Source organism: Pithys albifrons, chromosome 6 (assembly GCF_047495875.1).
Source record: "Pithys albifrons albifrons isolate INPA30051 chromosome 6, PitAlb_v1, whole genome shotgun sequence".
Taxonomy (NCBI): domain Eukaryota; kingdom Metazoa; phylum Chordata; class Aves; order Passeriformes; family Thamnophilidae; genus Pithys; species Pithys albifrons.
Window position 1 is genome coordinate 35,554,629 of NC_092463.1, and position 27,489 is coordinate 35,582,117.

Below are 27,489 nucleotides of genomic sequence, written 5' to 3' on the forward strand. Positions count from 1 at the left end.
CATCTGTTTCCAAATTCAAAAGCAAAGGCTGCCCTTGGTGTGCTTGCATAGAAGGTATGAGGAATGAAGCCAGGCTGGTTCAAGGGCTGTTCTGGGAGGGATGTGGTCACTCAAGAGCCCCCTGTCCCTGTTGTCTTGTCTGGACTGATCTTCACAGCAGTTGTTTTTAGCAGATGCTCCTCGGCCTGCCTGAGAAGTCTCCTGACCTGATGTGCAGACTTGCTGTGTGAGACTAGGTCAGGTATTTTTTGCCTTTACTTTCTATGGCCCTGTGTGAATGCAGAGAAAGAAGTTCACTGAGATGCTGCAGAAAGTCTCCCCCCATGTCTGCACGGTTCTCTCAGTCCCTCTTGGCTGGGCTCGGAACCCGCACTGATGGCTGTGGCAGCAGGAGCTGACAGCTGCTGCCCTGTCCCCATCCACTGCCGGGGCCTTTGGGAACAATAAGACAAGGGAGACTGGCCAAGTTGTTAACATTGGGAAAGGGCAGGGGTAGAAAGCTTCAAAAAGATCTTGTATGGTATGAGTAGATTTCCCAGGGGAAGAAGGGGCAAATATAAACGACTAATTAATATTAGAGTCTATATAAGGAGAACAGTATGTATAGCAAGAGGATGCTATTTTTAGAGGGAAGATGGCTCTCACTGGTAAAATAATAATCCAAAGTGGATAGTAGGACAGACATTAAATCTTACAGACACATGGGTGTAGACAGTGCAAGTCTGAGTGCAGAGGTGAGGCTGGGTGCAGCTGTGCTCTTTTCTGGGTGTCTGTGCTGCACTGGGAGGATGGCAGAAGTTCTATTAGTGCAATATACAGTGAATTACTATTGTTATTAATGATTGCTTTCCTTGAAAGACTTAAGGTAGCATTGCCCTTTGAGGCAAGTGTACTAATGAATGGTCCTTTCTTTAAATGAAATCTATTGGTAGTGTAATAGGGAACAGAAGGAAAGAGGATATCCTGTTGACCAACTTGTTCAAATCAAGTCCTTGAAGAGGTGAGATTTTTGTATACTCACATACATGATTTTTATCCTCTGTGGAGAAACAGCCAGGTTAAAGAGACGGGAAAGGGTAACATCTACATTACACCCATTTCCATTTGTTGCTAAAATTATTCCCACACAGCAAGCTGATCTTACTGTGATTTTACCACTGAAGCTGGAACTCTGTGGCCTGTGCATGCCCTCCTGTAACAGACAGTTTGCATGTGGAATTCACTGGTCTCCAGGAATTGTTTTTAAATTACTACTGTTATTCGCTGGGCCATGGTGTGCCACAGCAATTCTGGTAGCCAGGAACATGCCCTTCTTGATAGCTGGAAATTATTTGTCACCTCAGGTTTGTGCTGGCAGTGAGAAATGACTGTGGAAGGCAAGCCTGAGGGAAACCAGCCTGAGGTGGGTGGTCTGGCCAATCTTCCTTACCATCTGGCCCTTTGGCTGAAGGCAGAAGGGCCCAGGGCACGCAGAAACATCTCTGCTTCCAGAAAAACAGCCTCACCACAAAAGCTGACCCTGCCACAAAGCCACCTTGAGGAACTTGCTCAGGAAAGGGCATAGATGGACTCCTGCCCTCACCAGGCGTCCTGCCAGCCGGGCAACGGCACTGCTCGGCCCCCAAACAGGATGTTCTGTACGGGTGGATTTCCCAGGAACACAAAGCCGTGAACACACCAGCCCCGGTACAACCATGTGCCTTAACCCTTGAGCAGGACAGAGTGCATCGGTCCTTGCTGTGGGACGCAGCGCCACCGTTGGAAAGCTTTGTGGAAGGATTGCCTTATCAAATCATCCCTTGATGCACTGCACCTTTGCCCCTGCCGGGACCCTCCCCTGCATTAACAGCTCCCCCAGCGGCTGATCTGTTTTTAAGGGTGTCATGAAATGCAGATTCCCCCTCCCTAAAGCAGAAAAATGCCAGCAGGCTACATGCCAACGAGCCCTGTGCTTTGCAAAGCCAGTGTTTGCGCACTTCCACTCACCAGCCAGGGCCTTACAGAGGGCCCCTCACAGTGCTGTCACGGGAGAGGAGAGCAGGATTTGGCCAGCACACACCGCCAGCCCCCGTTCCTCATCGGCTGTGGTACTTGGCAAAACTGCAATGGTCTCTCTCAGCACCAAGAGGGGTGCAGGGGAAGGGATGGGCAAGCACACACAATGGACTTCCTGATTGTCTTTGTTCTCTTCTGCAGAAGGATGACGTTTACCAGCAAACTCCTCACCTTAACCTTCAGTGAGATGCAGGCTGAGTTGAGTAGCCCAAAGGGTACCTCAGCATAAGGTGGTTGTTCTTTGACAGCTCTTTCTCAAGGCCCACACTGAGCCCATGGTGGATCTGTGGGACACAGCTAGGCTTATGTTACATCCATGAGAAAAAACAGACTTTGGGGGAAGAGGGCACAGACAAGGATCACCAAGTCCAACTCCTGGCCCTGTGCAGAACCATCCCAAAGAGTCACACCTGGTGTCTGAAAGTATTGTCAAAACACTTGTACTTTGTCAAACTCAGCTTCCTGGGGAGCCTGTTCCAGTGCCCAACAACGTTCTGGGTGAAGAAATTTTTCATGATATCCAACCTAAATGTCCCCTGACACAACTTCAGGCCATTCCCTTGGGTCCTGTCACTGGTCACCACAGAGAAGAGATCAGTGCCTGCCTCTCCTCTTCCCCTTATGAGGAACTTTGTAGACTGTGATGAGGTCTCCCCTCACTCCTCCCTTCTCCAACAGACCAAGTGATTTCAGCCACTCCTCATATGGCTTCCCCTTGAGGCCCTTCACCATCTTTGTAGCCCTCCTTTGGACACTCTCTAACAGCTTGTCTTTCCTATATTGCAGTGCCCAAAACTGCACACAATATTCAAGGGGAGGCCATCCCAGTGCAGAGCAGAGTGGGACAATCCCCTCCCTCGACTGGCTGGTGATGCTGTGCCTGATGTCCCCCAGGACACAGTTGGCCCTCCTGGCTGTCAGGGCACTGATGACTCATATTCAGCTTGCCATCCACCAGGACTCCCAGGTCCCTTTCCATGGCACTGCTTTCCAGCATCTCATTCCCCAGTCTGTACAAACATCCAGAGTTGCCCCATCCCAGGTCCAGAATCTGGCACTTTCCCTCATTGATCTTCATATGGTGTGTGATTGCCCAGTCCTCTGATATGCTGATGTCTCTCTGCAGGGCCTCCCTGCCTTCAAAAGAGTCAACAGCTCCTTCAGTTTTGTGTCATCTGCAAGTTGCTCAGTGTCCCTTCCAGTCCTGTGTGCAAGTTATTTATGAAGATGTGAAGAGCACAGGGCTTAAGACAGAGCCCTGTCGATCCAGTAGTGACAGCTCACCAGTCTGGTGTCACCCCATTCATGATTATGATCCTGGGTTCCGTTCTGCAGGCAGAGTTTATTACCATCTTACAGTCTGTGTTTCCCCCGTCCTAGTTATAAGTGGCCAGGACCAGTTTATCACTATATGGGTATAATCAAACTGTGTATTCTATACCCGCTATGTAATTTCTCATGAACTGTTAACAATGGACCATTTGCAGCAGCTGCCCAGGACACACCTGACTCCTCAGGCTGTAAGCTGGGTGTTAAAGAAACCTGTGAGACAGGAGCTGAGGTAACTCCCCTCCAGGGAGTTGTTAGTGCCTTCACACCCAGCCTGAGGGGTCATGTCTGCTAATGGGTCAGCAAGAAATACCCCATGACTCACAGAGGTAAATCACCCATTATGGAACTCCCCTCCCTGGGGGAGGTACTGGGCATTCCACCTGAATGTGAGTGTTTATATAATCTTGGGGGGCTTGAGGCTTCTGGTACCACTTGTTGGATTCAGAGGAGCACCAGAACCTCAACAGGACTGCAACTGCCACTCTTGACTAGGCTGTGACCATCATCCTCACCAACAGGTTTTCCTTTCCTTTTACTTTGTATTCGGGGAGACCACATGGTGCTCAGCACAGGGGCTGTTCTGTTTGTGTCCCAGGGTGCTGGGTTATACTTCTGGGGGTTTGTGGGTTAAAACAAATTTTATTTTGTACCATTGTATTTGTTATAATCTTTTTAGTAAATTTTAACTCTGACTTACAAACTCTTTTGAGTTGGGTTCATTTCTCCTGCTGGTTTACTTTTAAACCAGCACACCCCCATAAATGTAACCTGGGTCCAAATAATTGTTTCCTCCAGGAAGCTTTAAAATAGTTGACTTGTTACTGAAACTGTTCAGAAATTCTCTTACACTTCTCTAGTGCTTTTTTTCAACAGCCTTACAAGTAACAGAATTTTATCTTTGTGGCATCATGGTGGGAAGCCCCATGCTGTCCCTATTGATGGAGGGGAAAAAACAAAGCACAGAAACTGAAGTAACCTTCTCCAGAGGCTGTGTTGCAGGCAGGGAAACAAAAGTTTTTAATGACACCTTCTACATGTCTTCTTCCAGACCTCTGATTTAGCTGTGAGCTCCTCTTTGTCCTGCACATTGAGATCCAGCTGTCACCCTGAGGGCAGCCCCTTTATTCCAGAGCAGGCTGTGCCTGAAGGGAATGACTGAAATGGTGATTCAGAGATATTGATTCTTCTCATGGTGTAATGCCAAGGGTACCACCTGCTACATAATCACTCTCTTCTTATTCTACCCTGTGGCTAATAGGTTTGAGATAAACCAGTCAGGGCCTGGGCTGTGCCCCAGGGTATCAAATGGAGGCCCTGCTGTTCCCAGCATAAGAAAAATCAGTGGGGACTCTGGAAGAGGGCAGGGAGATTCGCTTTCTTCCTTGCTGTCTTTTGGCAGCAAAATTAGGAATTTCAGAACAAGGTGGTAAAAATCCAATTGAATGGAGTGCGGGAATGGTCTGGATACAGGGGCACATGGTGCTGGGATACCTCTGGGGCACTGGAATAAGGTTTTCTTGCTTGCTAGTGCCAGTGAAGAATAATCTGTTTTGGTTGATTTATCACTTGCTGGGCTGGTCCTGGTCCCTGTGAGTTGAGAAGTAAGGATTAATGCCTTGTAGTTCCCCCTGAAATTGGCCAAGACAATTATGAGAGATCCAAGGAGATGAAATGTTTATTTCTTCACTTCTCCCGCTGTTCAGCGTTTGTATGAAGTCATCTTCATTTTACACTGGGCATTACTTTTTGTTGTTTTGGAGGATGTCACTCTCCATTGCAATTTGACCCTTCCCACGGGAGCACAGTCCCAGCCAGCAGCATCTTACTGCTAACCCCAAGCCAAGGGGGTAAGGAAGGGATGTAAACAGGCAAAGGGAAAGCAGTCTTTCTGGTCTCCCTCCAGCAGGGGCAGGGGTGACATGCTGCAACCCAAATGTGATCTTTCAGGGCACAGGGGAGGTGCTTTGCCACGCACATTACCTCTGTCTAATGATTGAGGTAAATAAATTCTAATAAATTTTCCAGATATGATGCCTTGCTGGGCAATTGATGTAGTTTCCTTTGAAATTTTGAAAAACACAAAATATGATATTTTTAGTTTTTAAAGTCCTAAGACCAATTTTTTTTTAAATTGAATTCCATGACCAAGGAAAAGAAGTTTTTATGTGTCTCCTTTTTAGTCTGGTGAGGGAGCAGGAAGATATTGCTACTTGAGGGGGATTCCCTCCCATCCTTCTCAAAGAAAGCTTGCCTTGTTTTCCTTTTTCCTGTCTCCATAGAAAATATTAGGGATATGGGGTCTGGTATTCATTATAAGCTCCCAGCAGGGCACAATTAATGAAACTTTAAACAAAGCAGCTGTGAGCCATATTTAGCTGTTGAAGTTAAAAACATGCTTAACAAAAATGTAACGTAATTCCTTGGTGAGGGTCTTTGTTCTCTCTTCAGAAGCCTGTGTGATGTTGTCTTGTGGCTGATGCTTCATAATCACCCAAGCTTGCCTGAATTTTTATCTGTGTACCTATCTCCTAGAGCATGGAGCCTAGATCATGAAGCACTCAGCTATTACATAGCCATGGCTACTTTAACCTTTGAAATCAGGGGTGTCTGACAGTTTTAAGTAAAAAGTCACCCTTTTCCCCCTTGAATGTGAAAAGAATTTGGTAAAACAAAAACACCTTAAAAATAGGGAGTGCATTTTTTTAAAAAGTAGTTTATTTTTTTTCTTCTTTTACTTTTCTAGCTTTGGAAAAAATGCACACCCAAAACAGAGCCAAAGGAAGCCCCACTGCAGCTGTGTGGAACACTTCAAGTTTCCCGGTACAGTTTGGTCACTGCACATTACACTCTGAGTACAGAGCTTGGCAGTGTTTTCCTCAAGTCACTATTCCCCTCTGCCACGAAAGCTGCCTGGAGAGCCAGTGTTTTATGTCCATACTTCCATCTCAGGCAGACAGCTGAGCCAGGGTCACAGGGAGCACTTCCACCAGACTGGGAGTTAATTTTCCTTTCTCTCTGAGCAGCACAGCCACACGCGGCAGAGGTTGATGAGGCCAGCCTTGTAACATGAATTCAGCCCTGCTTGAAAAAAAGTCCTCTCGGCTGTCAGGAGATACCCTCCTACCAACAGATAAGGCGGAGGGGTGGGAGACACCCATGGGAACAGCAACATATTTAAGCATTGTGATACTTATAGTTTTTATCAGCTGTTATTACAGTTGAGTCTAAGACATAAGAAAAACAGAGGAAAGGTCACACAAGAGCACACAAACAATGAAGTGATCAGAGACTGGAAGGCCTTCCAAGAAAAGATGAGAAATTATTAATATGTGTATCTCATCTGTGCAGGGATGGTTAAGGAGAGTTGATATTAGCATCCGAAAGGAACAGTCCCCAGGGAGGAAAGAGACTCTTTAGCCTACTTCAAGGGCTTGTAACTCAATGTGACGACAGGACGTATTTTGAAACATAAATATGGGTTAAACAGACAACCCTGCCCGCCAATGTCATTTGTTAAACCGGAGGGATTTCCCACAAGGAGCAGCAGAAGTCTTAAGTTTTTGGCTTGTCTGTATGCTGGGGAGAGGCAGTGATGAGACAGGGCAAGTACTGAGCAATGAACTGACATGCCAGACTTTGTCTTCCAGCTTTCTACCTGTCAGAAATAATGGCCTGTGCCTGTTACTTATCCTATGTGCCATTCAATGCTTGAATAGTAACAAAAGAAAACTCTTCTGCTTGTAGAAGTGCTGGGAATGAGCAAACTGGGGATGTTGGAGGGTTGTGTTGCAGTATCAGACCCTTGGAAAAGCTGATATGGCTTTATTTAACGCACTGCACCTCAGGAGGCTGCATGAGAGATGCCTTGGATGTTTCAGAGCTGCAGAAGTGGTGCCAAATAGAATAGAGATCTGCACAAACATGTCTCTTGTTACTGGCAGGCACGCAGTCAGGACACTATAGTGGCCAAATGCTTAATTCTAGAGCAGTAAGTGCAGTATGTGCTTCTGAATAGTCAGGGTTGGGGGGGTGGGTGTGCTTATTCCCCAAAACGCTTCATCTTACTAAAACAATTTAAAATGTAATTGAAACAGTAGACTTTCTGGCTGTTTCTTTTGTGAGGAAAGCCCAAAAAATATCAGATCAAAGAATTTGTCTTCACCAGAAGGGATGTCCTCAGTTCAGTGCTGAAAACAGTAGCCCAGTCAGTGATCTGAGTGCAGCATTTGAGAAGGCTGCTGCACAGTCCACATTTTCTTACAGGAGATGGCACCAATTCCTGTGCCAAGTGAGCAGGCATTTTGGACCAAATACTGCGGAAGGAGCAGCGTTAGTGCAAACAGATTCACTGGCAGGACCAGACACCAGCACTCCTGGCCTTGTCCTCTGCAGGGTCCCAACAACCCCAGGCTAAGATACCAAGCCACTCCATGTGAATCTAATGTATATGTATGGCCAGGCTTCTCAACGCAGATTTGGGCAGGGCTCTCCCCACGTGGGTGTGCCCTTCCAGCCTGCGCAGTGGATTTTTTAGGTGAGGCTCAGCGTGCGCAGAACTGGCCCCACCGTTTAAGTCCTGAGGTTCATCTGCCACAGCCGAGTGAGCTTGGACAGTGACAGTGAAGTCCTCGGGACTGTCACAGCACCCAGTACTAACCGGGGCTGACCCTGCTGAGCATCCGAGATCTGAGGGGATGGGATGGCAGGGAGGCATTGAACTGCCAGTGGATAGTCCCACTGAGACTCGAACTCAGGTCCGTGGGATTCAGAGTCCAGAGTGCTCTCCATTACACCACGGGACCGCCTGTGAACCTAGTACCTGGCTAGAAACTCACTGTCCAATCTAACTAACCGTATTAGTAAACTGCTGAAGGAGGCAAAGGTTTGATAATGCTGGTGAGCTCTGTGTGCTCCCTGTGCTTCCCTGGCCCCAGCTGGGTGACAACCTGCCCTCAGATGCCCACTGAGGTGACTGAAAAGGGAGTAACCTTGGGTTACTGCGGCTTTGCACAGTGATGTCAGGGCTGAGATTAAACTTGGTATGAGCTGACCCTACGAAGAGATTAGGATTGTTCAAACAAATCCTCATTGCATAACAATTAGGAAGTGCATGTGAAGTCTTCCCCTGAGCCTTCCAGCTATTGCACTGTAGCGATTGTCCCACCTTGGCCTCTGTATTTGCTGGTGTTGATGACTCCTTAATGCCTGCAGATGAGAGCACTTTGTAGCACCAAACACCCCTTTGCTGATGGAATGCTTCTTGCAGAAAGAGTTATGTCTAGGATAATATGAGCCAAAATCTGCTGAATTTTTTCTAAACAACCTTTCCAGCACTTGTGTCTGTAAGGGAAATACTCAGAGAATTAATTGTCTTCTTGAGGGCTTGGCTGGCTAGCATTATGGGTTTGGGGAAGGGTGGACTCCAGTATCTTCATTAATTATTCTAGCTTTGTGTTGTTATACTTGTCACATAGATCATGGTATGGTTTAAAGCTCAAGGGCCTGATGTTACATGGTGGATGGTGCTCAGCAGGGAAAGAGCACTTCAGATTAAATTCTCTGGTGTGGATAGGATGAGATGTGGATCTCATTAGTACCCCTCTGACAGCAGAGCCCTGTGAAGGGGAAGGAATGATAGTTTTAGTTAAACTAGAGTAGTTGCTATTACAGTAGCTCTAAAAGTTGGGTTGGTAAAACAGAAGACAGAGCAGAAAGTGTGAGAAGCTGTGAGCAGAAGCCTCCTGAAACAAGTCTGACACTGAATTGACTGTAGCATCAAATCATATCTTATAGGAAGATCATATATTCCTGTATCTTTAGGCAATATGAAAAGACAGAGCTCTGTATCAGCATGAGTACTTTCAAAGAGCTATGATGCTTATCCATATGCATTTTCAAAGTAATTATACTGGCATAAAAATTCCATTCAAGCTAGACAGAATTGCTGGATGGTCACTGAAATTACAGCCTGCTTTACAGCAACATCTATCAGAAGGCTGGAGGAGCCAGGATGTCATATAACTATGCAAGATTTGTCCTGAGTTAAGAAACAATCAAATCCAGTAGAACAAAATTCTCCACCAAAGACATGTTCAATGAGATTTTTGTGTTTTCAGGTTTATGTACTTAGTTACCACTGATAACCCCTCCCCAAAGTTAAGCAGTATCTTTTGGGTGACTTTTAACAGATCTAATGGGCTGCTCTTATCTCTGCAGCCCTGTTATTTCCTTTGAACTAAATGTTACAGCTGCAAGCCTCAGCCTAGACAGGTTTTCTGATTTATTTTGTACACTTAAGCCTCTAATTTAAACAAGGTTTTGGTTTATTTCTTAAAGTTCGGCTTACAGCTACAGGGTTAAATTCCTCTTTGTCTAAAGCTATGCATGGTTAAGATCACTGACAAACTAAGCTACAAGCTAAAATTAAAATTAATATAAAATACAAAGTTAGTGCAGGTCTGATTAAAAGTTAGTAAAGACCATTATGATTTTATGGAAAAGTGATAAAATCCATTTTCTTGAGGGGTCCCTGTATCATTCCTTTCTGTGTTTCAACCTGTGTAATGTGATTACAGTCTCCTGTGATTACAGCTTAGTGACAGTTGTCCTGGACTGTGCAAGTATATGGTATAATGTTTTAATGTTGTTTTTCCTTAGTGTAACAGTTGCCTAAAAATAAGAAATAAAACTACCAGTAATGGGATGATTACCATCCTCCCCAGACTTGAAAAACACGTGAAAAGTAGGTGAGGTGAACACAAGACCCTTAGAGCATTGATAACACTTCAGCCTTCCACAGTGGCTTGATCTCTATTCCTTACAGACAGCACAGAGCAACATATACTGCTCTTCATGAACTGCGTGGCTTTGTGTGCTAGGGAAACCAAGGTTGTTGCTAAATCTTACTTACCTTACTGTCATTCTGCCACTCACTTCATAACTTAGCCCTTAACTATCACACCCTCTGTTGCTACATCCTACAGTAGTTTTACCTGTTTCTGCAATGTCACTGTATTTACTGAGTAATTTTCAGACTGCAGTGTGCTTTAGCTCAAGCCCTTACAGACAGTGCTGCTTCCTAAATGGGTATTTCTGGTTTGTACTAGTGGATCAGACTTCCTACACAAGTCTGCCCTCGTTGAAATCCTTTGGGTTCTGAGAATCACTTTGAATTTCTGTTCTTGTATGCAGAGTGTTTGAAACTCTTCCCAGGCTGATTCATTTGCATGTTTTAACACTGCATACTCCAATCTGTTTAACAAACCTTCAATGCAGGTGTTGAATGATCCTGTGCTGAGGTCCCTGAATCCCCAAAGAAATTGTCCCCAGGTTTGTCAAGGAGGTCTTTTGAATGCTAACTCTGAAAAAGTTGTACTTTCAGCTTATGATGAATTTTACCTTGGCATTTTCCTACTTGCTAAAAAATTAAAAAGAACTGAAATATTTATTATAGTCAGATCTAACACTTCTCTGTTTTTCCCACTTGCATGATAGTTTAGTTATTCCAGTAAGGAGTATTGGATTAATTTGAAAGAGCTTGTTCTTGACTGCCTGCTTTGTTGGCATGATCAGCTTACTAGTTTGCTGAATGAAAATGTGCATAAATTGCTGATTTAATCTTTTGTTCCACTGCCTTTCTGACCTTTGAAGTCTGCCAATCGAAAAATCACTGCACCACCAGGAAATTAGGCATTTGGTATGGTGCTAGAGATTTCTCAGACATGGTTCATTAGTTACTTCATGGAGTTTAAGGATTAAAAGTGCTATCTGCTTGAGAAAATGTGAACTTTCTTCATTCTGTTTTTCCCCTATTACGACTTCTGTTTTTCATACTGTTTTCAAGGCAAACACTGTCTCAGTTAAGCAAAAGGTAAAGATGACATTACATGATCAGTGCTTGCAATCTGCTTTCTGCTGAAAACAAAAACTGTTGCCAATGCCAGTCCCTGGGTCTGTGTAAACAAAGGAGATCGTTTGTCAAAACAAAGACATAGTATGATTTAAGCTGCTTGGAAATGTAATGGCAGACTATGGCCATAAGTGCTGTAGTTGCATTTAGGGGTACATCTGACATTAAGTCAAATCATAAAGGGGCTCAGGTGGCTTTTAGGAAAGATCTGAAAGAGCCAGGCAAAGATGGGCACATGATCCTGCAGATCTCCTGTTACCCTCTGAAGGTTTATAAATAGGTTTGACCTCATAAGGTGTTTTTGTAGCAGTCTACAGCTTGCTCTTACAGTGCTGTGAGATTTCCTCACATGTTCACATTCTAAACACACTGACCTTGGTGTGAACTTGTTCTGATCATTGAAATATTAACCCAAGGAGAAAAAAAAACACCTTTTCAACTTTGTATCTGTAATCTTCATGTTGGACCAGGTTCCAGCTGTGTCTGCAGCTGGCATAAATTCTTCATGAAAGCTAACCCAACCTTTGTTGCATTACTGGATAATGTAAAAGCTGGGGTGCTGTGTAATGCCTTATCATTATCAAATCTCTCCTGGGATGTGATCTGATGGGATGATGCATACTCTGATGTCAGTCTGCCTTAATTGCTTTGCACAGTGGCAAACTCCAGAGTCACAGGCAGTGCCTGCTCCATATTCTGGAGGGGTGATCAGTTCTTGCCTCTACTGCTTTATTCCTGAGCCACAGCCACTGGCACAGCCCAGAACACACACACCGGAACTCAAAGGTAAAATCTGCAACTTCTGTGATGAGCTACAGATCTCCCTGTAAAGTACTTCCAGGACTAACTACATATTGCTGCTGAGGCACAATTAATAGGATGTTAGTTATTATGTTTGGCTAGGAAAGATAAGCATGATGAACTGCATCCAAGGGTTCTAGCAGGAGTGAGCTGCAACGAGGCCGGTTAGGCAGAAAGGATTTGTTTGGATGGTGGAAGAGCAGCCCTCAGTCACACTCCCCAACGCTCCTGGCTGCTCAGTAACACAGCACCAGGGCAGCACATTTCACCCTGAAGTACAGGGTTCATAGAATCATAGAATCGATTGGGTTGGAAAAGACCTCCGAGATCATCGAGTCCAACCCTTGGTCCAACTCCAGTCCATTTACCAGATCATGGCACTCAGTGCCATGTCCAATCTGTGTTTAAAAATCTCTAGGGATGGTGAATCCACCACCTCTCTGGGCAGCCCATTCCAATGCCTGATTACTCTCTCTGTAAAGAATTTTTTTCTGATCTCCAACTTAAATTTCCCCTGGCAGAGCTTAAGCCCGTGCCCCCTTGTCCTATTGCTGAGTGCCTGGAGAAGAGACCAGCCCCCACCTGGCTATAACTTCCCTTCAGGTAGTTATAGACAGTGATGATGCTAAATATATTTTTGGGTGGTAGGCAAGGACTCTCAGCCTGACACAAACATATAAGAAATCTATGGGTTTAGATTTGAGTAATTTGAAAAGCTTCGTTTTCCTGAAAAGCAAAAAACAGGAAAAAAACCTGTGACAAATTTATTTCTGAATGTGTGTTATTCTACTATTTCTAGGTCAATTTCGATTTTCTTCCTCCAAATATTTTGAAAAAAAGCAATTGTTGCCCAAAGATTAAATTCCCTGTTTAGTTTTTGCCATCTCCTTGACAGCAGCTCTTGAGCCCTCATTGCTGCTACTTTTAAGAAAGCTGAGCTCAGTGTAGCAGTAACAGAAATGTTAGTTACTCATGCAGCCTTGGCAAAAAAAGGACATAGAATGCATAGGTGTGCAGTAAAGGAGAAAGTAAAGAAAGGCAGAGGGGGTTAACACGGATAATCTTTGTGAAAGAAGTAACAAATATATTCACTAGGAGCAGGTGAGGATGCAAGCTACGTTTCTGCTTCCCTTCACAGCCCTCTTGCAAAACTGGGCAAGTGCTGGATCTTTGGCTACATGGCTTATATCAGCAACTTCACCGTGCATCTGAGGGACAGCAGTATTTTGCAGAGGATCTTCAGCAATGGCAGGTAGAGTCTCTGAACTGCAGCCTCTCTTTTTTCTTCACTATTCCTTTTTTTCCCCTGCTTCCTCCTCTCCCCAACTTAAAGCTTTCTGTAGGATGCAACCATGTAAGTTGCTTGTATCCAGAGTATCCTCCAGCAAGTTGTGCCAGAGGTCTACCATTAGTCAGTGAAGAACCACCTTCTTTTACATGCTTTGACTTGGACTTCATTGGTTTCACTTCAGGACTTTTTTTTTTTAATTTGGAAGAGACAGCAAAGAGTTAATCCCTATCAACTGTTTTCCACAAGCAGTACAGACATTAGTGGTGTCTGGCTGGGACCTTTGTTTCTGCTTTCATTTTGTCTTCTGCTGCCTCATGACCATGTCACTTCCAAACTCTATTTACCTAGTTACCATGATGAATTAATTAGAAAGATTTTAGCATGCTTGTGTGGCTTTCAACAACCCAGAATGCAGGAAAGGTAGGAGTGTGGATAGTGGGTTAGCCAGAAGCAATAATATTAACAAGTCCTAGGTGGTCTTCAACCAACCTCAAGCCAAAGGAAGAAACACTCTTGCCCGTTAACATAAAACTTGGAGAGACTGGGTAGGAACCAGATGTACCTGCTCATGACCCTCACATGAGAAGTCCACGTGAGTAAAGGAGTGTGACCTTTATGCCACTAACAGACTGGGGTAACAGGAACGTTTTAAAGAGTGATTGTTGTGCATCTTTTCTCCTGGTGTTCAGATAATGACATGCAGAGAGGAAATTACTGCTTTGCAGTAACAAGGACAAAGTCTTCTAGGCTGCAGTTTTGCACTGCTAAAATGAACAGCTATTTCTTAAAAGGGCACCCCTGCCCCTTCCTCTCCTCTGTTCAATGCTAACCCTTGTTTTCATCTCACTACAAGCTGGTTTTCAGGGAGTTAAACATTCAGATATCTGCTTGTTGCCTTTTCCAGTACCACTTTTTGCTGGTTTAGCTTTGTGCACCAGCTCCCTGTGCTCCCAGTGTTGACAGGAATAGAACTGCCTGTTTCCATGGTGGAACCTGTTAAAGCGCTGTAACTCATTGTGAAATCAGCACTGCTAAATGTCAGCACATCAGAATGTCTCTTCCTCAGCAGGCAAAGGCTACAATCCACAGGGATAATCACAAGCACTGTCTTTCATTGCTCCAGGTCCTCCCCGTACTGCAGATTCTGTTGTGTGTGCATCATCCTGGCTTTTCTCATGGATGCAGCTGCTCTGCAGTATGGAAATACACATCCCTGTAACACAAGAGACAAAAGCGATGCTGACAGTTGCCCTTGCCAAACACTGCAGCCTCTCATCATTGCCGTGTGCAGCAGAAATAACTCTCCCAGTTTGGTGACTCTGTGTGCTGTTGCAGTTTCAGGAGAGAGTGTGGGGGCAGTCATGTAAAGCTATGACGTCAGTGGCATCATATGCAGTATTGTTCCAGGGAAATTTATGTCCGTGACTAAGCATTATGAAGGAGAAAATTCATCCCATGGAGGTCATTAATAAGACCGCAGATACACCAAAGGAGGTCCACAAGGGGAAGGGGCAGGAGATAGGACTGGGGGCAGCAGGGGACCAAGTCAGGGAAATGCTATCAAAAGGATCATACTATCATCATCAAAAAGGGGCAGTCTAACGCAGCTGTAACTGCTGGTTCTTCGTGTAAAGCCGGCTGATCCAGCACACTAATCCAGCAAGGACAGTGACAGAACCAACCTGTCACACCTCCATGTGTACTGGAAAACTAGTGGGTATTATCTTCAACTTCCAGATGTGTTCAGCATTTCAAATAGCCCTTGGGATAACCCACTGCCTTTACTGCAACGGCCCAGAAACTGCAGAATTATGTAACACAGAGATGAAACTCAGCTGTCTACCTTATCGGTACACACTTGGTTCCAAAGGAGGCTGCAAAGAGGTCAGGAGGTCCTTACATATTTGTCTCCCCTCATTATTTTCTCATCACAGCCTGTCCCTGCAAGACCTTGCCAGCTCTCGCAGGCACCTGGCACTCAAGCTCAGCGCAGCCTTTAGCCCGCTGTGCCTGTATAAGACCCCGATGGATGTGTTTACCCCTCCACCCCCCCCTTTGCCCTCCTCCGCGGGTTGTTTACGGCGGCACCGCCGCCCCAAGATGGCTGCCGGGGCGCGCGCGGGGCCGACCCGGGGGGGGGCCGGGGGCGGGGCCGGCGCGCGGGCCAATGGCGGCGCGGGGCGGTGTGACGCGATGGTGACGCGGCACCGCCTCCATTTCGCGGCTCGGCCCCGGCGTTGCGCAGCAGTCGGAGCCGCTCGCCGCCCGGGAAGGACGTGCCCGCTCGCCGAGCGCCCGTCACACCGTACCGCGCACCCGCCCATCTTGCTCCGCACCGAGACCCACAGCCCAGGTTCGTGACAGCCCCGGGGGCTTCCCTGTCGAGCGGGATCCCGGGGGAGCGCAGCGGGCGGGGTGGTGTGCAGGGCGCTCGCGGGGCGCTCCCACGGCGTGCCCGGCCAGCCCCCAGCCGGTGTTCTCGCCGCGCTGTGCCGCTCGGTGCGCGCCACGGCACCGTCGGAGCCAGAGGCGGGTGCGGCACGGCCGCCATTTTGTGGCAGAGCGATGGCGTTCTCTTTTCTTCTCTGATCCTGAGGGGGCGGGGCCGCACCGGGCCCAGGGCTCCCATTGGCGCGGGCTGGGGCGGGGCCCACCCGACGCGCTCCTATTGGCCCGCGGCGGGGGCGGGCGGGGCCGACGCAGTGCGGCAGCGGCGGGCGGTGCTGCTGCTGAGTCACCGCGGGCCGACGCGTCCTGTCCCCCCACAGCGCCGCTACCACCACCACACAGCCATGAGCGGCTGCCGCGTCTTCATCGGGAGGCTGAACCCGGCCGCCAGGGAGAAGGATGTGGAGAGGTTTTTCAAAGGATACGGACGCATCCGCGACATCGATCTCAAGAGAGGGTTCGGGTTTGTGGTGAGTGCACCCACCTCCCCCCTACCCGTCCCGCAGGGCCCCGCGCCCTCGGTGCACGCTCGGCGTTTGGTGCACGCGAAGCTGCTTGTAAAGAAAACCCAATAATGTACCCGCAGGAGCACACTGTATGACACATAAGTATCTGTTCGGTTATTGGAGATGTAACTTTTCATCTTAGGCTTTTGGTGTGGTTTTGCAGGAATTTGAAGATCCGAGGGATGCAGATGATGCCGTCTATGAATTGGATGGAAAGGAGCTTTGCAGTGAGAGGTGAGGTATCACATTTCATGGATTTACGAGTTTGGATATGTGGAATAAGCAGTGAGTGAATTTTAGCTTACGTTGTGTAATCAGTACTGTTCAAACCATTTTGTGTTCGTTTGGGTTTCCTCTCCCCCCCCTTTAGTGTAACGGGATCCGTAAGGGAAAAAAAGGTAAACATGTATGGTTTTCCATGTTTTTATTTTCCCAGGGTGACAATTGAGCATGCCAGAGCACGCTCAAGGGGCAGAGGCAGAGGGAGGTACTCTGACCGTTTCAGTAGCCGCCGGCCACGCAGTGACAGGAGGTACGTGCAGCTTTCAACCCAGGCAGGTTGAAAAAGGAGCACTGTGGCTCATCCCGTCCAAGAACTTGAGCTGGAATGAGTTAGTAGAGGGTGTTATTTGCCTTTTTTAATGGGTCTTTGATGTGGCAGCAGGAGATTAAAGATTATGGAATGTCTCACAATATGCTTCTCATCGTCATGTTCCCTCACAAAGCTACTTGCATGTGCTAGGTTGCCTGGGGCATTGCATGGTTAAGATTGTGGTGCTAATGATGATGGCTGATATCAGATTTTGGTGGACCATTTGTTAATATTTATGTGGCTATATTTTGTTTACTAATAAAAGTCAAAATTGTTTTCAAACAGAAATGCCCCACCTTTAAGAACAGAAAATCGCCTCATAGTGGAAAACTTGTCTTCCCGAGTCAGCTGGCAGGTTTGTTGAAACATGATTAACTATTTTGATTTCATTTAATGGATGTGTAATGTAATGTAGTTATGGTTTAAAATAATGAATTAAATTAATTCTGACTTACTAAAGTGTTTATGTAATTCATATGATTTTTAACATAATGTAAATATTTTGAATGAAAGCTAGTTAATTTAAATTTATAATAATAATAAATTTATATGTTTGAGGATATATATTTATTTTTTCTTGTTTTTAAAATCCATTTTAACCACGTATTAAACCCTTTATTTGCCAGCCTATCTGTGTCGTTGGCCTTATGACGAGGAGTGCCTGTGGGTTATCCTAATCGTTCTGTCTTGGTCACTCTTGGTCGGGCCTGGTTGACTTTCCAGTCAGCTCCTACAATGTCACTTGGCCACCTCTAGATCTGTGTTTGCCGGTCTAGACGTAATCGATGCACTCCTTAAAGTGCCACATTGCAGCGATCCCAGAGCGTTAACGAGATCTGATTCCTAAGTTGAGAGCTGTTCCTCCTGTAACGCTTCCGAATAACGAGGTCCTGGTCGAAAAGAGTTCAAAGATACGAAATTAGGTGGTCGTTGGAATCCTGATCGCAGTAAAGTGGTCCTTGGTGACATCAAGCATAGAGAATGTCTGGATCCTCCATAGTCTCCTGATAGGGAGGGCAGTGCGATTAATGGCTTCCATCGACTGGGTAGTGTTCGTCAAGTGGGTGGCGAAGAGCCAGTCGGGCATATGTCATGACGGTATCTCCGGTCGCTTAATGCAGTTTGCTGCTTGGCTAGCCTAGGGAATTGTTAATGAAGGTAAAGTAAACTATATTTTTAATGACATACGGGGCACAAAATAATTGGTGTTATGTAAATGTAATTCTGTATTGATATAAGATCTGTAACGTAAATGGAGACTGAAGTAGTCCAAAAATATAAGGGTAATACTTCACACTCAGTCCACTATATATGCAAATGTGCCTTTATATTTCTTTCTCTCTCTCTTTCTCTCTCTTTGTTATTTAATTTGTAGATCATTGTAGACTAACATTAATGTTAAGACACTTTATTAGCATTTTGCTTAGAGCAATATGCTTTTTTTTTTCATTTATTTCGTGCCCTGATCTAGATAATTCAGTTTTGATAGAATACAAGTATGGCAGTTTGCCATGTTTGTGATTTATCTAACATCTTCTCTTTCAGTAGTCGTAAGTTGTTTGTTTTAAACTATTTGTGTATAGATAAGTATTAATTTCACTGCTTTGCATAACATAAGTGGTCTTGTGTTAGGATCTCAAAGACTTCATGAGACAAGCTGGGGAAGTAACCTTTGCAGATGCACACAGACCTAAATTAAATGAAGGGTAAGCTTCTCAAACCAGCTTTTGAAACTGTAGAGTAATACCTGTATGTGTAATATTGGGAAGGGAGGCTGGCTGCTTTCAGTGTCGGCAGCTGTTCATGGTTTAATTTAGTTACCCTTTGAAAATGCACTCAGTATTTGGGGGTTTTTTCATGCTTAAGTGATAACATTTAACAGTTAAATGCCTCCCTGACATCCGATCCCATCAGATCTTGGAAGCTAAGCAGGGTCAGCCCTGGATTAGTACTTGGATGGGAGACCTCCTGGGAAATGCCGGGTGCTGTAGGTTCTAGTCCTGAGGACTTCACTGGCACTGTCCAAGCTCGCTCGGCCGTGGCAGATGAACCTCAGGACTTAAACGGTGGGGCCAGTTCTGCGCATGCTGTGCCCCACCTAAAAAATCCACTGCGCAGGCTGGAAGGGCACACCCACGTGGGGACAGCCCTTCCCAAATCTTCGTTCGTGAAGCCGAGCGACCCACACACACACACAAGTGATAACAAGGGATAGTGACACTGAGCAGTGTGTGTTTTGGGGGTTGGTCATTTGGGGGTTTTGTTGACTTTTTTTCCCCCCAATGTAAATTTAGCATATGTTTGTAAATACAGCTCATAATAGTGAGATTTGTGTTTAGGATTTTTTTTCTTTTTCTGTAGGGTGGTTGAATTCGCCTCTTACAGTGATTTAAAGAATGCTATTGAAAAGCTTTCGGGTAAAGAAATTAATGGAAGGAAAATCAAACTAATCGAAGGCAGCAAAAGGCACAGGTATGGAGTTCTCTTAAATAATGCTTAAGTATTCACAGAGAAAGCTTTGAAGTCAGTGACCAGGCAACCAAACTGGAGACCAGTGGATTGCCTGGTTATTGCTGTGGCCCCTGGTGTTTAGTTGCTCACACTGGTACTCTTTGTTCCCTTAGTAGGTCCAGAAGCAGGTCAAGGTCACGGAGCAGAAGCTCATCTGGGTCTCGCAGCCGTTCCCGTTCTCGCAGCCGCAAGTCTTACAGCAGGTCACGGAGCAGGAGCCATAGCAAGTCTCGATCAGTCAGTCGATCTCCAGTGCCAGACAAGAGCCAGAAACGTCGTTCTTCCAGTAGATCAAAATCTCCATCTGTGGATCGGCAGAGGTCTAGATCAAGGTCCAGATCTGTTGACAGTGGCAACTGAACTATAAGTAACTTTCCTTTTTTAAGGAAGGGGCCCTTTTTTAAACCATACTTGCTAAAACTCATGGTAAGTATGTGACTTTCTGCGGGGAGGGGTTTGGATGGGGAGGGGGGAGGAATGGGGGAACTTTGTAGATGTGGACCATGGTGGGAAGGGTTATTGACTAATTGTATTAAATGTTTTTTGATAACCCTTTTCTTGCTGACATTTTTTGTGAATGTCTGAAGTGTATAGTTTGTGTATATTGGCAGAGCTCTTTATAACTAAAGCAGACGAATTTTTTTGTACTCAAGTCATCCGAAAGCCTAATTCTCAGTATTCAAGTGTGTGAATAGCAAGTCAAAAACGTGAATTTAGTATCAAACTAGTAGCTTTAGGCATCTAAGAGCTCTATATGTGCTGTACATAAAGCTTTATTTCAGAGGGTATTTTTTTGTGCTTTTGAGATACTGTTTCAGTTAGAGGTCAGCAGATTAAGTGCTGGTCGGTACTGGAAATAAAACTTTATTTTAAAATATTTTCATTTAATACGACTTGCACTACATTAAGAAAATGCCCATTTCACTGCCCTGTGGTAATAATATTCTATAAAGCAGTCTAATTCTTGATACCTAAGAGTGAAATAGCTCAAATAAAGTATAAAGAAACATTTCTGTGTCTGGTTTGTTCTTAGTGTTAATAAAGTGTGAGTGTGTTCAAATGTTTCTTAAGGATGGGCCTGTGGCAGAGTGATGATTGTTCTGGGTGTGGGGGTAAACTGGCATCCTAAATACATCATGCTGTCACAGTATGTGTCTGTGTTCTGAAAGAACAATCATGCTGTCAGTTCATAGCAAAAAGTGGATGAGTCATTCAGCTTTTAATCACTCTGGATAATTAGCATGAAGTGTTGAAGATGGATGTAGTCAGCTTTTTTCATTAGTGTGTTTGTGCACATGCTTATGAGAACATTGTAGATAAACAATTTTTATAGGCATTAGTTCTTGTTCTGGGGGAGTGGCATTTTAAGGTTGGTGGGTTGGAAGTACAGCCGTGGTACCCTGAAGTTCTCTTAGTATTCATGCCTTCCAGGGGCAGCAGTCCTCTACAATCCCTGGGTTCCTCAAGGCCTCACCTACAAGAGCTTTAGAATTTAATTTTAAAAAAATGTTATCTTTATCAAGTGCTTTAGAAAGCTATTCTAGTAATGTGCTGAAACCTTTAAAGATCTTTGTAGCCTAGGCTGGGATTTGGGTAGATCATAGGGAAATGCAAGGGGGTTCCCCTCAGAGTGAGGTCTGTCCCTCTCTGCAGCCCTGCTGCATTCTCTTCCCTGCTGTTGCAGTTATTTGTACCGGTGGATCAGATGTTGGATCACTCCCAAGACATGTGGAAGAAGACAGCTTTTAACTTCTGGGGGTAAAGGTGGCATTGACAGGTGAAAGGTTAGCTGTGTTGAGATCTTGAGTCAGTTGATCGTGGGTACTTAAGTGATGATGGGCATCTGTGTCTGATTGAGTGAGATAAGGCTTCACCTGCAACCCAGGTGGCTGTAGGCACCTGATGATGGGAAAGGGGTGGGATATTCTTTCTCTCAGGCTAAGCATGAGGTACTACCTGCTCTATGAATAGTTGTTCTGAGTTCTGTTTCTAAACCGCAGTGCTTCTGTGCCTTGCAAACAGCATGAGTAGGTGTCCGTGTTTCCCTGGGGAGCTGGCTGTTGAGGAGCTTTCATTTTAAAACAAACTCCCAGGCTTTGCATTAAGGGGGATTATGTTGACTTCTGACCAGAAATGATTCTGTGTTACTGAGTGTAGGTTCTTGATAGGAGCCTGTTTATCCGTAGTTAAGATGGATTACTTGAGGTTCTTCGGACAGTAGAGGTGTTAATGCCAATCTTTGTTGTGTGTATGGTGTGACCATAGCTGGGTGGTGTCCTGAACAGGCATGTTGAGTTCCCTGACTCCAGTAAAAGAAGGCGGCATATTCATGGTTCATCTGTTTTCAGAGGTACAGCTTGCTGGGCCCAGACTTGACATGCTAAGGCTGCCATGGTGATGGTTTTTGTGGCCTTGGCTGTGTGGAGAGCATGGTGCTTGGGATTTGGAAAATGGGAGCAACCAGCAGTCCATGGGCTGCTTAGCTGTGTCAGAGTGTTGGCTGGTTTCTGCACAGAGAAACTTCCACATTTCATTTTGGGTCTTTGTTAGAGAAGTGACATTAATCTTCAAGGATGTCTTCAGCACCCCATTCTAATGTGTGCCAGTGGACAGTTACAGGTAAGTGAAATTAAAAAGGGGAACGGATGTGGGCAGTGACCTTTTTGTATGGGCAAAACTGGGGGCAGTCACAGGGGACCATGGCCCTAAGCTATCTTAAAGGAAGGATTGTCACAATGACTTGGAAGTCACTGGATGTCTCCCTTCTGGACTGGCAAAGAGAGGGTTAGTCTGGAGAAAGGTCTTCAGGAATTAACATGGTGGGTGCAGATAGCTCTGTGGCAGTCCCTTTGGCTGGTGTAAAATGAGCAGACAGATGAAAGTCCTACACAGATTACTTTTGCTACATCTGAAAAAAAAATGAGAATAGGCATGAAGGCAGAAGATCCCAGGAGGAATGTTTGAGAAGACAGCAATGATACTGCTTCCCACGTTGGCCACAGAGAGAACAGTTACTGCAGCAGATGACAGTAGAAGCACAACCATTCCTGCCTAAAATAAAAGTGGTTAAGGCATTGACAACAGAGAAATCCCCAGCAAAATTTGCCTCAGCTTTTGGAAGCAGCTGTACCCAGTTACCTGTCCATCACGTGTAAGTATATAGTGAGAGTGTGTAAGTGCCTTTCATGGACATAAATATTACAAGTAATCAACAAGAGACCATCCTGGGGTGTTAAACTAGAGGGATCTTAAACAGCCAAATAGCTTTATATGATCGTGGTTTATGTAGTCCATATGTAAAATGGCTGGTGCTTGCCCAAAGTGAAAACTGAAGCAAACAAAGGAGAGCAAAATAGGAAGTTGGCTACAAAATATCTGCCTGGAAAAGATGTAGGACTGGTCTTTGGGCAAATATTTGAATGAATGTTGTGGTGAAGTGGATGTCTTGAGTTGTATCCTCAACCCTTTTACTGATTTGTGACATGCCATTAAAGAAGTTAATATGCCTGCCCCTCTGTTTTCGAAAACTTCCTGAAGGTCCCTGAAAGGCAACTAGCACAGGATACTTCTTACCTCGGTGGTAATGCCAGTGTACTGTGGTTTCTTCTCATTCCAAGTGATGGGGATGGCACACGGGATTAGCATCAGTAGCAGGGAGGTGATTATTCATTCCTTTGTCAGGTACCTTGCCCTCCAAATCACCCTCTTGTAATCCTCCTCAGTAAAGGCACAGAAGCAGTGGCTTTAGTCCAATTGCCAGGGGCATTGAGCATGTGGTCATTACAATAATGAGATGAAGAAAGGACCCCTCAGTGGAAGAACAACAGGGTTTTTAATGGATGTGCTAATTTTATTACTTACACAGACGTGGTTTTACTATAAGACTTGTCACTGAGATTTCCCCAACATCATTGTCAGATTGTAGAAGGATGTGATAAGAATAGAGAAGGAAGGAGATGACTCAAGTTTATACAAGCTCAGAAAGGACCCTTGTCATGGGTGCAGTTCACGTTTCAGAAATTCACAATGGACAGAAAAAGTAATAATTTGTATTTTCATGCTGGATCTTGTTTTATTGCTAGGGCTTGTTGGAGAATGGTGTTCTGCTAGCTCAATGTTTGTCACTGATGCAGCATCTTCAGGCAGTGTGATCAGTTTACACAGAACTATATGGATAGATAGAGCATATATATGCTAAATGTACTGCTATGTGGAGATGAAAAAGTGTTCCTGTACTAATGTCATCAAAAGCAGCATGCCATATGCTTTAGAGAAAGGTAAAAAAATCGCATTTTGTTGTAAAACTAGAACCAATTTACTCACTGAGCAATATGGGTGCTTTAAAAATGTTTTGGATTTAGTATTTCAGTCTTTGACAAGCTTCCTGGGGCCTGCTAATGTTGATTAAACTAGTTTCTGAACCAGTCATAGGACTAGATTGGCCTGGACAATGAAGAAGTGCTTAGCTTTCCTTACCTGAGGTTCATGTTCCCTCTCAGTGCCGGGCTAAGATGATGGAGAGGTTTCCCCCTGGGCAGCAGCTGCAGATGATGACCAAGCTGGAAGAGCTTGCCCAACATGAATGGCATCAAGGGCATGATACCATACTGAGCTATTACATCAATTGCTGCACCTTTGAGTTTCCTGAGGCAAGTTGTGATCTCGGCTATCTCCATTGCACACCCCAGAGACACCAAGATGAGGAAGAGGACCACAATAAGGATTGCATTCAGGGCTTTGTCCAAGGCCTGCTGGTAAAATGCAAACAGTGGTGCTTTGCATGCAACCTGGGCTCCAAAGCTCCGGGCTCTCAAAAGCTCCCTTAGTCTTGCTGATCCTACTGAAGGGTTTAGAGGTCCCTTCTGTAAGTGACTGGGAAAGTGAAGGAGAGATTGATTCAAAAGTCAAAATAACATTCAGTTAAAGCAAGAAAAACATGAGCTCTCTTTCAGGACACTGCTTTTACTCTTCAGCAGCTGTTGAAACAAATCCATGTTTTGAGCAATCAGCTGTGAACCCCATTCACTTCAGAAATATGCTGTGCAGTTGATGTAGCTTCTGCTCTGGCCCCTCACTTCTTCCAGCATCCATCCTCACATTGAGAACAAGGAGAGAGCTGGTGGGAGCAAGAAGGAAACTTGTTCAGGAGTTGGACACTTCATACAAAGGAAAATCAATCAACTTTCATCCACAAGACATTGTTAAGGCCAATGCTTAAAAACATAATGCATCCATGGTACTTTTTTTTAATGAGACTTATGAAATACTTACTCTTCTGGCCATAAATCAATTTCTTGATAGCAGGTCTAGGAAGAAATTTCTTCCATGGGTGGAACTAATAATTCTACTATTCTACTAAGTAGTAACTCTGGTAACTCTTAGGAGCCTTCATGTCTCTTTTCCTGATGTGCTAAGTCTGACACTGTCTAGAAATTTTTTAGGAATTAATTCTTCAAGCTGTAACATCTGAAATACTATTCCCTCTTCAGCACTGAGGAGAGGTTCTGCATAGTGGGAGCCTCAACTGACCTCTGCAGTGCAAGGCTGTGCTCAATGGGCACAGCAGTGCTGCCTTCAGGACCTGAGGTGTTCTGCACATGATCCAGCTGGGGCTGCAGACATCCCCCAAGCTCTCCAAGCAATTCCAAATAGGCAGCTTTTTCCCTCCCTGACTGGTACCTGCCTTGTGCTTTCACTACAAGGCTGCACAGCACATCATGCTTTCCGTGCAGGGAAGTAGAAGCTGGGCAGCTGGTGCTGGGGCAGGAAGGGAGACTGGAAAGGTGATTGATCCACAAGCTGCTGGAAGGGTGACTGCTGTTCATCCTGCCATTGCTCTATCCTTGGCTGCACAAGGGACGTACTTCCCTATGCCTGCTGGGGAAGAGTATATTGCCTGCCTTGCCCTCTGGTGCCATGCTTCCTGATCCCTCCCTCCAGATTTTGCTTTCATTTAAGACATTTATTGCCTTCAAATTGACCTGAGCCATCCCTTAGGTCCAGGGAGGGACTTTAGAAACAGAGAGAGCTGAACACATTAGCAAAGTGAATGCTGTTACCTTACGTGCCTGTGGATGCAGCTGTGTGAGACTTTGGTCAGATCACCTGCTACTGCATCCCTTCCTGCCCAAACTTGGTAAGTGATAGGACTCTTCAGTCCTGCTTCAAGAAAGTATTTCCCCTCTGGTAGAATCCTGTCCTCTGGTTGCAGAATATAAAGCCTGGGTCTAAAAGAGCCTCATAGATAGGGAAGTTGTTATAGGATAGTTGTGTTACAAGACTGGGGAAGGGATTTTAATCACAGAGGTTTGCTGCACTATGGCTGAGCTCTAATCCCTTTGCTGAAGGGCATTATAACACTGCAATAGCATGTTCATGACTCTTGTTCGTCTGGGAGCTCAGTAGGCTTAGCCTCTCCAGCCCTATTGCTCTGGAAACGCTGTTGGCAGCAGGCAGGAATGTTGGAGCTATTCTCCCGTTCTTTCCCCGTTGCTCTTGCTTTGGTTTGGAACTTTATTTTCCAGGCTGGCAGCCAGGCTGGAAAAGCACCAGCAATAGCTCAGAAGCCCAGCATGGGCAACCTCCATGGAGTGGGGAGGAGCAGTGCCTGCAGCTCCCAGTGGTTCTGCATATCCATGCCCTACACCTCTGTGAGTACCACACTGCCATGTCTGGAGGCAAGGGCCCTTCCCATAAATCACTGACTACTGCTTAGCCTCATTGCCAGGCCCTGGCTGAGCAAGCAGGATGAGGTGGCCTACAGCAATGCATCTGTTTTGTTTTCCCTTGGGCATCTGCAAGATTTCCAGATGCAAGCAAGAGCTGCCAAAGTAGCACATGAGCAATATCCATAGGAATTAATAGAAAATGTGGGAGCAAACCTCACAGCAATTTCTTATCTCTTCCTATCCCTCTCTTCAGGTTTTTCTTTCCTGCAAATTCTGAGCCTTCTTAAGGAAATACTTGTTTTTCATTGCATTTGTCTTTTAGCTGTGCACCCAATTTTCTAAGAGATGCAGAGAGGGTCAAGACAAGCAATTAAAAGGTTATAAAGAGGGTCACTGCCTCGGCAGCACCCAGAGCCCCCTCCTTCCCTAAACTCAGTGCAGATCAGGATTTTAGAAAAGACAATGTTCTAACACTCTCACCCTTTGTCTTTGGAGGCCTGTAGAAGAATGTTTCAACAACTCTAATAGTTGAAAAAATGCCTACTAGTTTTTCATTGTCCAAGCATTCCCAGGACTTAATGGAGGAAATGCCATGGGAACCAAGGGAGAGACTGGTCGAGAGAAGCAGAATAAATTAGGATCATTGTTTCACCCTGGCTCGTTCTGGGACATCCAGTTTTTTCTCATGGGCACTGGAGCTGGGGGTTTGCATTCAGGTGTGGCCGGAGAGCTACATCTCAGCTCTAAAGCTGCTGCTCTACTCACCGTGACCTGGGAGGTGGGATGGCTACAGGGCAGGACTGGAGGAAGGAACACACTCCCATGCCAAGATGCAATGGGCCTGGGTGTTGCATGGCCATGCTGCTGGTAGCCTGCCAGGGCTGCTGCTGGCCTGGTGGCCATGGAACTAACTCTGTTCAGAGGAGGCTTTGACCTCGGAGAAGTGCCTGCTTCATCCCTGGGCAAAGCGTGCCTTTTCCTTCCTTCCTGGAAGGGCTCAGTTCCAGAAAGGTAAACTTCCAGCTGTTCTTCAAGTGTTCTCCACATTTTGTCTCTCCGTTTCTGTGTCTTGCAGCTGGCTGGCACCGGCACGGTGTCCCTGCGGGCGCTCCCGCCCCGCTCCCGCCGCTGGAGGGCAGTGGCCGCACGTCCGGCGCGGCCCCGGCGGAACGCGCCGTCTGCAGCCCCTGAGTCTCACCGGGATGGATGGCTTAGACCGCCTTTATGAAGCCAGATACTCCCGGATTCAGAGCTATGGTCTACTACAACAGCCATCACGGGATACTTAACAAGCCGCAGGCAATAAAGGAGGTGTTTAAAAACAGAATAAGAAAAGGTATGCAAGTTTTTAGACTTCCTATTCGGGCTCCAAACGA

The 27,489-nt window shown here is 45.6% G+C and overlaps 2 protein-coding genes across 4 annotated transcripts; one reads left to right on the forward strand and one right to left on the reverse strand.

Moving 5' to 3' along the window:
• The first annotated feature begins 15,603 nt into the window (after nt 1–15,603).
• On the forward strand, nt 15,604–20,454 carry SRSF5 (serine and arginine rich splicing factor 5). 3 transcript variants are annotated; one of them, XM_071558194.1, is made up of 8 exons: nt 15,607–15,741; nt 16,157–16,306; nt 16,506–16,576; nt 16,779–16,874; nt 17,220–17,289; nt 18,567–18,640; nt 19,296–19,406; nt 19,562–20,454. In XM_071558194.1, exons 2-8 carry the CDS (start codon nt 16,181–16,183, stop codon nt 19,803–19,805), a joined length of 792 nt encoding a protein of 263 aa, XP_071414295.1. In that variant the 5' UTR covers nt 15,607–15,741; nt 16,157–16,180; the 3' UTR covers nt 19,806–20,454. The 3 variants fall into 3 exon arrangements, with proteins under 3 accessions (XP_071414296.1, XP_071414295.1, XP_071414294.1); XM_071558193.1 differs by having other exon boundaries at nt 15,609–15,741; nt 19,559–20,454; XM_071558195.1 differs by lacking the exons at nt 19,296–19,406; nt 19,562–20,454 and having other exon boundaries at nt 15,604–15,741; nt 17,561–18,577.
• Nucleotides 20,455–22,249: 1,795 nt separating this feature from the next.
• SLC10A1 (solute carrier family 10 member 1) lies at nt 22,250–27,160 on the reverse strand. The gene is given in 9 exon segments (XM_071559303.1): nt 22,250–22,405; nt 22,407–22,496; nt 23,019–23,111; nt 23,113–23,233; nt 23,922–23,955; nt 23,958–23,998; nt 24,000–24,212; nt 24,214–24,317; nt 26,879–27,160. Coding segments are annotated over 9 exon segments (1,134 nt in total).
• Between the last annotated feature and the right edge of the window lie 329 nt (nt 27,161–27,489).